The 12,401-nt window shown below is 41.5% G+C and overlaps 1 protein-coding gene across 1 annotated transcript in view; it reads right to left on the minus strand.

Moving 5' to 3' along the window:
- The window catches only part of nmdyn-D7 (nucleoside diphosphate kinase homolog 7), a 53,411-nt gene extending 47,336 nt beyond the window's left edge, over nucleotides 1-6,075 (minus strand). The window contains exons 1-2 of the mRNA XM_067154802.2: nucleotides 6,058-6,075; nucleotides 5,326-5,439 (exon numbers count right to left, since the gene is read on the minus strand). Coding sequence (XP_067010903.2) covers nucleotides 5,326-5,439; nucleotides 6,058-6,075 — 132 coding nt within the window. The remainder of the gene's footprint in view (nucleotides 1-5,325; nucleotides 5,440-6,057) is intronic.
- Between the last annotated feature and the right edge of the window lie 6,326 nt (nucleotides 6,076-12,401).

Genomic DNA, 12,401 nt, shown 5'->3' on the forward strand with positions numbered 1-12,401 from the left:
GGTAACAACAAATAGAACAGGTACTTAGTAGCCAAAACACAATTGAAAAATACATTTACATAGGTACCCCATTTGGGGCTTCAAAAGTCAGAAACATAATTCTTGGGCAATCAGCTCAGTTTTACCCCAAACACAATTTTAACAGAGGGGCAGAAAACCCCATTCATACCTAGGAGCCCTTGCTCCAAATTACACTGAAAAGCCTCCTCGAGGCATACAATATACAATTTTCAAAAGAGCCACTCGCTCTCAATTTTAAGCCTCTCCCAGGCCACACCAAACTCCACCTTTAAGCTGTCCTCAAAGGACATATACACAGGGGTAAAATACCCAACCTACTGAGGTCTATTAAATGACAAGAAGGTTAATACATGACCTCTAAAATACAATTTGAGGGGAGGCGAACTTGCACTCCTAATACACTTTGTTTAAGACCTACTTGGCCTTAGGCCGTTAGTGCAAGGGCTAATCCCATACTACAGAGGTGACTTAAGAAAATAACAATTTACATTACATTACGGAAGAATTGGTTGAGAAAATAAGTTCACCTCCAGACAATGTGAGTGGGAGCTCGAGAGGGTTAGCACTCTCTATCCCAGTATGTAGCTTTACAAGAGAATAGATGAAAAGAGAAGTTACATTTTAGGAAAAGGTTACATAGTGGAACGCTTAGAACCCGCCCCGAAAGTTAAACTGCTGAGCTAGCAAAGAAAGAATTTATTAATCGGCCATTACCTTGTTGCTGACCGCTGCCGAGGAAAGAGGCGCTTCCCGCCTCCTGCTATGTACTTAATACACTGAAAGATGGAACAGAAGTGGCCGAGAGACCCAAAAATCAGCAGTTTAAATACTCTCGCGGAAGTTTCTAGGCGTTAGGGGAATGAAAACACCCTCCCACAAACACTTTATTGGGTAGGACACAGCAACATATTCAAGTTGGGGGAAGATACATCTGATTGGATAGAAATTAATTTAAGAAATTCGGGATTGGTTATGTTCAACACAAGGGGGAAGAAGGGGTGAATATTGCCAACTTAAACAATGACTGAAAGAAATTTAACAAAGAACAAACTCTTGAAATTAAATTTTCTCCAACAAAATAGTTCTTTGACTCCGCACTAGGTTGCACTATTGTTGATCTTCAGTAGTGTCCTCTAGGAGAGAAAGTTTACACTTCTTACTTCAAGCGAAACAAAAACACATCAAAAATGACACAGTTCAAAAACTCAAAATTTTCCACATGGTGACATCTTCTGAGAAGGTAAAGAATTAACAGCGTAGATAAAGTTCAGACTTCCTCCAGCAGAGGAGTATCACCTGGCGCAATTTTTAAATTAGCGGCGTGTAGGTGTACCGCCCGGTACAATAATAATAATAATAATAATAATAATAATAATAATAATAATAATAATAATAATAATAATAATAATAATAATAATAATAATAATAGTATGGCCTCAGCTACCGTGTGCAGACATTTCAATTTGACGCCATCTGGTTGTCTGCTCGTCAATTTTGACGTTCCGTTTTACTCTAGACCCAGTAGATGGCAGACAGAGTAAACCGGATCTCTCTTGGCGTCTACAGCTGAGATTTAATTAATTTTGTCGGGTAAATACCAAATGTATTACCAGAGATCTTTTACATGCCGACATCGTACGACATGGAGTGTCGAATGGACTTTTTTCCGCCCTTCAAAAATCCGACTACCTCTGCCGGGTTTGAACCTGCTATCTTGGGATCCTGAGGCAGACACTCTACCACGGATCCACAGAGGCAGCTAAGGATAAAGTAAATGGGTGGAAGAGGATTTAAAAGAAAAGAGGATGAGGAAGTAGGAAAGTGATTATGTCTTGCTGTCTTGCTATTTGTGTCTTTCCATCAGATATTTTGTGCATGCACTTTTAAATTTCTTGGACACCATGAATACATCCCTCCACAAGCATAGGGTTGTCATCCGGCCATAAAACAGAGTAAAATCCAGATGTGCGATGCAGTTTACAACTGGGAAAAGCCGTGAAAGAAGATGCTGCTGCTGTTCCCAGCAATCATTCTCGTCACTGACTATGTTAGTCTGGTGATGGTAGTCAGAACTCTCATAGAACTGAATAGAAGAGCTCTGACCTTTCCAACAATGAGGGTATTGGTAAAAGATGGGGAAGGGCTATGAAGGATAAGGAAGTGAAATATACCCAAAGTCTTGCAAACCTTCTACCGGCTGGGTGGGAAGAGAACAAGAAAGATAAAAGGGACGAGCCTGGCACAAGAAAGTGGAAGCAATGTATGCCGCTATATACGGGGTGTATCAGAACTATACCGACAAAAATAAATCAGGGACTCTCTTCGTGTTAAGAACGATGGTGCAATCTGACAGGTTGAGGAAATTTTTCATTTCTGGTAAATGAGGTTACTGTAGGATGCTAATTAGTTTATTAATAATATCACCTATTCAATACATTAAAATGTTTAACCATTAGGAATTTATCATTATTCCATAAGAATGTGAGACGTTTCACCTTTCATAGAAGGCATCATCAGTCACTGTACCTGCTCAAGGTTAAATCAGATTTATAATTATAATTGCTAAGAATTAATATTAACATATTTACAGTAGGAGCAAGGCATATAACAGCGTCCATCAGCAGAGGTCTGACTTGAAATTCTGACACTACACTATTTGAAATGTTAGGAAATGTAATTACAAATATTTATATTAACATATTTACATGGGAGCAGTCTAAGGAAAAAGAATACAAATGTCCGGCACCAATGCGTATAACTATATTTATGCCGTTGGCTGATGATCACCAGTTGTGACAAGGTAACTACAGTGTCTAGCAGCAGTGGTCTGACTTCAGAATTCAAATATTACATTATTTGGAACGCTGGGAAAAACATTCCAGCACTTTGAGAGATACCAAATGAGTCCCCATTCAGGAGCGTAGTTGTGAACTGAAAAAGCTATCTGGTTGAAGTCCCAGGTCAAAGAAATATTAATGTTTATTTTATTCCACCTATTCAATACATAAAGAGTGATTTTAATTAAGAATTAAATCTTATTAAGAAATTATAACGTGTAATGAAGTCCCAGGTTCGAGAATTTGGCTCTCAATAAGCAAATGGTGAATTTAACTGACGTAAAAGGAAACATGATTGGAGTGTTTTAAATTGTTTAGGCTTAATTTAGGTGTAGTTGAAAAGAAAGGTTGAATAAGTACATAGGCGCATTGTGAATGACAACAATGGCAGCCGTTATTTGTTGATAATAGTTCTTTCAAGGGAACTTGTTGTGGAGTTTAGAATCACTTGCTTAAATTTGAGTTTTATATATTACATTTTTTGGAATGCTATGTAAAATATTGTGGTTTTACGCATTGGTGCCGATTACTTGTATCTCTTTCCTTAGACTGCTCCCATGTAAATATGTTAATATTAATCTTTGTAATTACATTTCCTAACATTTCAAATAGTGTAGTGTCAGAATTTCAAGTCGGACCTCTGCTGATGGACGCTCTAATATGCCTTGTTCCTACTGTAAATATGTTAATATTAATTCTTAGTAATTATAATTATAAATATAAATCAGGTACCAGATTTAACCTTGAGGAGGTACAGTGACTGATGATGCCTTCTATGAAAGGCGAAACATGTCTCACATTCTTATTGTTAATAATGATAAATTCCTAATTGTTAAAAATTTTAATGTATTGAATAGGTGATAGTATTAATAAACTTGTTGTTGTGCTTGCTTGTTGTTTTAAGGGGCCTAACATCGAAGGTCATCGGCCCTAATAAACTAATTAGCATCCTACAGTATAGTATCTTCAATATGGATCCATAATGATATTTATTACTTGCAAAATAAGGTTACTTTGTTACTTCCGGGGTGCGATTCAAATTGACAAACTTGCCGTATTTGCTATGTCAGGGAGCCAGCCCCTGACTGTTGCTGTGCGTCAGAGGAGGGAAGGGAGGGGAGAGGAAGTGGGAAGGTGAAGACAGAGGTAATGTTCAGTGCGAATGCGCAAGTTTATTGTTTGTTTCGCATAGTCACTTCTCAACCCCAGTAGGCAGTGTACAGTTTGTTCTTTAAAAATCGACTAGTACGTGAACACCATCGAAAGAGAAAATGAAATTGTACCAAGAATACAGGCAGCTTTTCATATTGTTTGCGACACACCGCACCTCCTGAACAGAGTCCACTACACTGGAGTGAACTGTGCATCAAAGTACAAGGGAGGCATATTAAACATCTAAACTTACTGTAATCAAACCACTGGGTGTATTGTTTTCTTCATTTAGCATCTCATTCCATTACAATGTTGTGAGTGATGATCATGATCATGTGAGTGAAGAAATACACAATGGGGTGGGGGGTGGCAGTGTTGTATATTCAAGCATATTAATAATAATTATGGTATTGGCTTCATGTCCTAGTAACTACTTTTAAGGTTTTTGGAGACGCCGAGGTGCCAGAATTTAGTCCCGCCGGAGTTCTTTTACATGGCAGTAAATCTACCGTCATAAGGCTGATGTATTTGAGCACCTTCAAATACCACCGGACTGAGCTAGGTTGAACCTGCCTAGTTGGGTCCAGAAGGCCAGCGCCTCAACCATCTGAGCCACTCAGCCCGGCCTTGACCATGTTAAATAATAAAGAAAGTTACTGCGACCAAAAGACGAGAGGAGAAATGATCTGGTGTATTCCTTGACTGAGGAGTATGTAGTAATTATAGTGTGTGCAGTTACGGCTGTTTAATAAATGAACTATGGATATTGCCTGTAAGAGACAAGGACTATTCTGTGCGAATCAAACAAGGAAACTTGTGCATACGCACGGAGCATTACCTCTGTCTCCCTCATCCACACCAATTCGCCTCCATCCCCTTCTTTTCCCTGAAGCACGGCAGCGGCTTGTGCTCTGGCATAGCAAATATGCTGAGTTCGTCAATTTGAATCTGGCGTCTGGAAGTAAATTTTCTCTGCCAATTCAATTGCATCATCGTTCTTAACATAACACGAAGAGCATTCTCAGCTTGAGAGGCCTTGAGGGTTATGCCTTTTAGCTGCTTCACAGACAGGCAGGGGATACCGTGGGTGTATTCTATCCTTGGTAAACTCGTTCTTTTTTATGTCCCTCAGGAGGCCCAACGAGTCTTGCACTTTCATGCTTCACTTTATTTTGTGATACCTTCATTGTTCGAAGGGTCAGCCTCCTTCTGATTAGCCTTAAGAGAGAATGATTGCCCAGTTGTGCTTCCTCACCACACAGTCACTTAATAATATACCGTTAAATGACTTACTCTTCAGAGAAAAGGCACTTACAAGTTCTAGGGTGTCATCAGCCGGGAAGAAGAACATGTAGAAAGTTCGTAGGATATCAGGTTTAGCATCATACCACTCAGTTATGAAGGTAAACCGGCTGTCATCAGCATTAGTCTGAAAATAAGATGCGACACATGTGAGATACTTAACAGCTTCACAAATGATCAAGGGAAAGGTATTTTTATGTAAGTTTCATACTGAGGTCTATGAACATCTGAAACCAGCATAAATGTATTAATTTTTCCACTTGTATTACCAGAATATTCAGTGCTTGAAGTGGAAAAAAATAAGTGGCAGGATGGTTTTATGTTTTATCTCTTTCCCAGCCAATGTATCATTATAACTTTTCTTTTTATTAGGAAGGAAATCATTCCTTTTTAGTGTCAACTCAGTTAATTTATATTCACTCAAACCACCTTTCCACCCGCATCTGATTAAAAATTATATTGAATTCTACCATTAACGTTTTATTAATATGTAGTACAGTCATTAACTTCATGGAGTGGCCACATAGTGTTAATAAAGTTCACCATTTACAGCAGGCAAGTTGTACATAGGGTGGTGTCGTACAGTTCTTCCTACCAAATATTAGCCAGATCCACTAGTAAAACATTTTTTTTAAACCCACAAGAACCATGATAAGATAGGTCAAAAGGCATGGTGATGCTTGAAGTATTTTTGACTCACTGGTAACTGTGTATATGGAGCTCATTCCACAAACAGCTAACTTACAAAGACATTCTTCACCATGTATGCGATTCAATTTGTTGTAAGCATCCTGAGCTATGGTGTAAGAAAAATTGGCAGTTATTACACAACAACGCCCCTGCTCATCAAACTGTGCTTGTCTAAAAGGAACTGGCAAGGTAACAGGTCACCATTCTGCCATACCCTCTATACTCACATGACCTTGTACCATGCGATTTCTTTCTCTTATCCTGCTTGAAAGCCAAGCTACTGAAATCATCACCAGACGTGCATGGCAATCAGCGGCAACTATTTTCAGAGGCAATGTGGAGCTGTGTAAGTTTACGTCATTTTCCACAGCTGTCTACACTCTAGGTGCCAACCCATGAAGTTACTGACTTTGGTAATACATATATTAATATTATAATATAGGACTTATGCAAATGCATGCTTTGAAGCATCTTCCAGATTCCTTCCTTGTCATGGCTGTGAGATCTGTCTGAAGGCGCTGGATAACCACCTTTTCTTGAACCTTACTTCATGTATCCCTTTATTAGGCTGGCCACAGCGAGTGGTTTGCATATATTCCCTAACATTTTAAGCAAAAAGAAAGGAGAGTAGGCAGTCAGAGCGAGAACTTCAATATTCCCATCAGCGAGCAACATGTGAGAATGCTGCACCGTACGCACGGAGGACTATGTTAGTGCTTTACTCACAGTGATCTTTCATTATTGGTTTGCACACATCCTGGCTAGTGACACAAAACTGTTGGTCTAATTAATAATACACTGACTGACAGTGACAATGCAACACCAAGAAGGAGTGGTTCGAAAGGGATGAAAGTTGGGGAAAAAACAGAGACGGCACGGACGAATAATTGATGTTTATTTCAAACCGATATGCAGGTTACACAATGCGCACGGCATCGACTCAGTAGGATGTAGGACCACCGCGAGCGGCGATGCACGCAGAAACACGCCGAGGTACAGAGTCAATAAGAGTGCGGATGGTGTCCTGAGGGATGGTTCTCCATTCTCTGTCAACCATTTGCCACAGTTGGTCGTCCGTACGAGGCTGGGGCAGAGTTTGCAAACGGCGTCCAATGAGATCCCACACGTGTTCGATTGGTGAGAGATCCGGAGAGTACGCTGGCCACGGAAGCATCTGTACACCTCGTAGAGCCTGTTGGGAGATGCGAGCAGTGTGCGGGCGGGCATTATCCTGCTGAAACAGAGCATTGGGCAGCCCCTGAAGGTACGGGAGTGCCACCGGCCGCAGCACATGCTGCACGTAGCGGAGGGCATTTAACGTGCCTTGAATACGCACTAGAGGTGACGTGGAATCATACGCAATAGCGCCCCAAACCATGACGCCGCGTTGTCTAGCGGTAGGGCGCTCCACAGTTACTGCCGGATTTGACCTTTCTCCACGCCGACGCCACACTCGTCTGCGGTGACTATCACTGACAGAACAGAAGCGTGACTCATCGGAGAACACGACGTTCCGCCATTCCCTCATCCAAGTCGCTCTAGCCCGGCACCATGCCAGGCGTGCACGTCTATGCTGTGGAGTCAATGGTAGTCTTCTGAGCGGACGCCGGGAGTGCAGGCCTCCTTCAGCCAATCGACGGGAAATTCTTCTGGTCGATATTATAACAGCCAGGGTGTCTTGCACATGCTGAAGAATGGCGGTTGACGTGGCGTGCGGGGCTGCCACCGCTTGGCGGCGGATGCGCCGATCCTCGCGTGCTGATGTCACTCGGGCTGCGCCTGGACCCCTCGCACGTGCCACATGTCCTTGCGCCAACCATCTTCGCCACAGGCGCTGCACCGTGGACACATCCCTATGGGTATCGGCTGCGATTTGACGAAGCGACCAACCTGCCCTTCTCAGCCCGATCACCATACCCCTCGTAAAGTCGTCTGTCTGCTGGAAATGCCTCCGTTGACAGCGGCCTGGCATTCTTAGCTATACACGTGTCCTGTGGCACACGACAACACGTTCTACAATGACTGTCGGCTGAGAAATCACGGTACGAAGTGGGCCATTCGCCAACGCCGTGTCCCATTTATCGTTCGCTACGTGCGCAGCACAGCGGCGCATTTCACATCATGAGCATACCTCAGTGACGTCAGTCTACCCTGCAATTGGCATAAAGTTCTGACCACTCCTTCTTGGTGTTGCATTTGCTCTGTCAGTCAGTGTAATAGCCCATAACTTATAGTTATGTCGCCCCTCCTATTTATCATGTGATGAATGCCATAATAAAGGCACTAAAAAGGAAGGAGCAGCAGGACTTGCAAGCTTTCGTCTTTGCGGAAGACGTGGTGATCTGGGGTGAAACCAAAAATGATGTGGAGCTGCAGAAATGGAGTCATGAGTTTAAGAGGTATGATTTAAATATCAACAAGGCTAAGGCAGTGGTGATGAAGTTACAGAGGGAAGATGACAAACCACAAATCAGAATAAATGACACCAAGCTGGACAGTGTTCCAGTGTTTAAGTACTTGGGCAGTATAGTATCAAAAGACAACCTTGCAAAATATGAGGTGGACAGTCGAATTAGCAAAGCAACTCAATTTTACCACCAAGTGCTGATGCTTGTTGTTTTAAGGGGCCTAACATTGAAGGTCATCGGCCCCTTATCACCAAGTAAGACAACTGCTGTGGCATAAACAAGTATTATTGAAAGCAAAGATGTTATTACATAAATCATATTATACACTCGTCCTCACGTATTGCTTGGGAACTACCACGTTAATGAGACAAGACAACTCAAAACTCCAAACTACAGAAATGACGTTCCTACGCAACATGATACAGAAGACAAGGAAGGACACATTCAGAAATGAAAAAGTCCGAGAGGAAGTGGGAATAGGAGACTCCCTACTACAGAGGATTCAGAAAGCAGGACTTATGTGGTTTGGCCGTGTAAGAAGGATGAGTGCAAGCAGGACTGCAAGAAGAGGATATGAAAGAGATGTAAAAGGAAAAAGACCAGTGGACGGACCCAGAAGAAAATGGACCGGTCTGATGAAGAAAGATATTGAGGAGAGAGGACAAGTCTGGGAGAAGATTACGAGAGACAGTGGTTCATGGATAGACACCACACCCGGGCAACTGGAGATGATCAACAATGATGATGATGATGATGATGATGATGATGATGAAGTTATACCCATTTATAAGTATTGTACATACATTTACATTATAGACTGTTATGCCTTTAAGTGTTCAGTCTGCAAGCCTCTGTGAATTAAGTAAATGCCTCCACAATCCTCTTTTTTTTAACTTTGTTCCATACCTCTTATCTTTAAATCATTAGAAAATGAGTCTAACCACCATCGTCACCTTAGTCTCCCTCCATTATTATTCACCTAGGTAACCTATCCTCCTCCTTTGCCTTGTTCATTATTTTTTTATTGTTTCACAGTTGATGATGAAAGAAATGTGTTGAATTCAGTGACGCCAAGCTGAATTCGTATAAGCGAATAGCGGTGTTTCTACATTTTTCTGGAAAATGTTGGTAGTTTGATCATACTTCCTGGGATGGGTTGATGGGTAGCAATGAACACTTCTATCTCTCCTACATGTCATTCAAGGTAGGCTAAGATTTATAAGATTGCAAAATCCTAAGTTATTTTTATACTGAAATTGCACAAATACATAAAAAGAATTTCAAGATAAGTTTCAAAAATGAACAAATTATGTTAGAAAGTTTTGGGATAGGAACTGTTGCAATCAAAAAGTAGCAGGATGGTTTGAATGTGTTTTTTAAGAAGCAACAGGATGACATCCCGCCCCAAGAACTGGAAATATTTGTAGGTAAGGTTTCATTCCACTTTGAAGCTGCCTCTGTGGATCCGTGGTAGAGTGTTGGCCTCTGAATCCCAAGATAGCGGGATCAAACCCGACAGAGGTAGTCGGGTTTTTGAAGGGCGGAAAAGTCCATTCGACGCTCCATGTCGTACGATGTCGGCATGTAAAAGATCTCTGGTGATACATTTGGTATTTACCCGACAAAATTCATTAAATCTCAGCCATAGACGCCCAAGAGAGATCCGGTTTACTCTGTCTGCCATCTGGTGGGCCTAGAGTAAAACGGAACGTCGAAATTGACGAGCAGACAGCCAGATGGCATCAAATTGAAATGTCTGCACACGGTAGCTGAGGCCATACGATATTATTATTATTATTATTATTATTATTATTATTATTATTATTATTATTATTATTATTATTATTATTATTATTATTATTCCACTTTGAAACAAAAGGGAAATTATTTTATGTGATCAAAATTTATATCTTAACACACATTGGATACAGACTTTAACTTTCCCTCCTGCATTCAGTAAAGAAAGGCAAGACCTATAAAATATTACTTAGTCCATAGAGTCTTAGTTAATTAATTAAATCACATTGGACAACACTGGAGTAGCCTGGCACAAGAGTAAGCAATGCTCAACTCATTGCTGGTTCTCCTTGACCACTAAGTACTTTGTGAAGGAAACAAAAATAATTGTGATGACAAAAAAACCAAACGAACCCCATGACATTACAGCGCTGATGAACCTTGGCCTACCGAGCTCGCAGTCGCTTAAGTGCGGCCAGTATCCAGTATTCGGGAGATAGTAGGTTCGAACCCCACTGTCGGCAGCCCTGAAAATGGTTTTCCGTGGTTTCCCATTTTCACACCAGGCAAATGCTGGGGCTGTACCTTAATTACGGCCACGGCCGCTTCCTTCCCACTCCTAGCCCTTCCCTGTCCCATCCTCGCCATAAGACCTATCTGTGTCGGTGCGACGTAAAGCAAAAAAAAAAAAAAACCTTGGCCTACCAAGCGACCACTGCTCAGCCCAAACGGCTGGAGATAACGGGGTAATGAATGGTCAGCGCAACAAATTCTCTTGGTCTTTATTCTAGGCTTTCTTGACCGGGACTACTGTCTCACTGAAGATAACCCCTCACTTGTAATCACACAGGCTGGTTAGACCTTAAACCTGCCCTTAGATCAAGATAAAATTTTCTGATATGTCCGGAAATCAAATGCGGACCTCCAGGTGAGAGGTAGGCACGCTGGCCCTAGACCATGGTGCTGGTGAATTATGGTGATAGATTTCTCACAATTCTATAAACACTTTCATGTTCTTTTCTGCGTTAAGGTGTTGTTATAATGCATCACTCACAGAGAGTGAATAGTTAGCAATGACCTACACAGAAGCATTCTTTTCTTTCCTTACAATTTCCTATATTCAACACATTTGCCATCCTACGGTCACATAGCCATTATTTTTCTGAAGCTTGCTTACTGTTTTGTACACTTAGATGCATCCAACATTATAGGCTGTATTGAAATTGTGAAGCAAAGGCTTGCCCTTAGTACCGATACCTGCTCGTTCACAGTGATCATAACGAATGGATTGAATCTTTTTCAAGTTGCCAATTTTTTATGGAGTGTCCAATTTTATATAACCCCTTGTCTGCCTCCGTAGTGTAACGGTTAGCATTATTAGCTGCCGTCCTTGGCGGGCCACGTTGGATTCATTGCCAGAAATTTAAGATTGGCAGGAGGGGGATATGTGATTAAATAGGTACATGCAGATCACTTCCATAAGGGGAGTATATCGTCGTTGCCGGGACAAAACCTCGTATGTGATAATATTTTTGGAGATATACTGACCTGCAGCACATATATTATGAAGAGCGAGAATGCCTTGACAATATTCACACAGTGTTGCACCTTAGATGACAGAACCTTACCAGCTAAAGTTCTAAGCTAAAATATTTCACGTAGGATGTTTTGTCCTGGCAGCGACGATATCTGAAAAGAGCTGCACCACCTCGGGTGGAGGACACGAATTTACTTGCTTACAATCTCTTATCTTCTTTTAATTAAGAGTTATAGTAGATTTTTTACAATCTGCTTTACGTCGCACCGACACATATAGGTCTTACGGCGACGATGGGATAGGAAAGGGCTACGAGTGGGAAGGAAGCGACCGTGGCTTTAATAAAGGTACAGCCCCAGCATATGCCTGGTGTGAAAATGGAAAACCACGGAAAACCATCTTCAGGGCTGCCAACAGTGAGATTCGAGCCCACTATCTCACAAATGCAAGCCGACAGCTACAGTTTTGCTTGCATACATTTCAAGAAGTAATCGTGTGACCCGGTAATATCACAGCCAGTTTATGAAGGAAACTACAGACGATATATAGGATTTTGAAAGTGAATAGATCTGTTTCTAAAACGTACCATAATTGCAGCAATTCAAATTTCGCAGCATGATGAAAATTGGCGAAATAACAACGTACTTCATTTGTTATTCATCTCATTCAGCATTGCCAATTTTGTTGCCAACATTGCCAGCATGCAATATGCAATGA

The sequence above is a fragment of the Anabrus simplex genome, chromosome 10 (genome assembly GCF_040414725.1).
Source record: "Anabrus simplex isolate iqAnaSimp1 chromosome 10, ASM4041472v1, whole genome shotgun sequence".
In the NCBI taxonomy this organism is placed as follows: domain Eukaryota; kingdom Metazoa; phylum Arthropoda; class Insecta; order Orthoptera; family Tettigoniidae; genus Anabrus; species Anabrus simplex.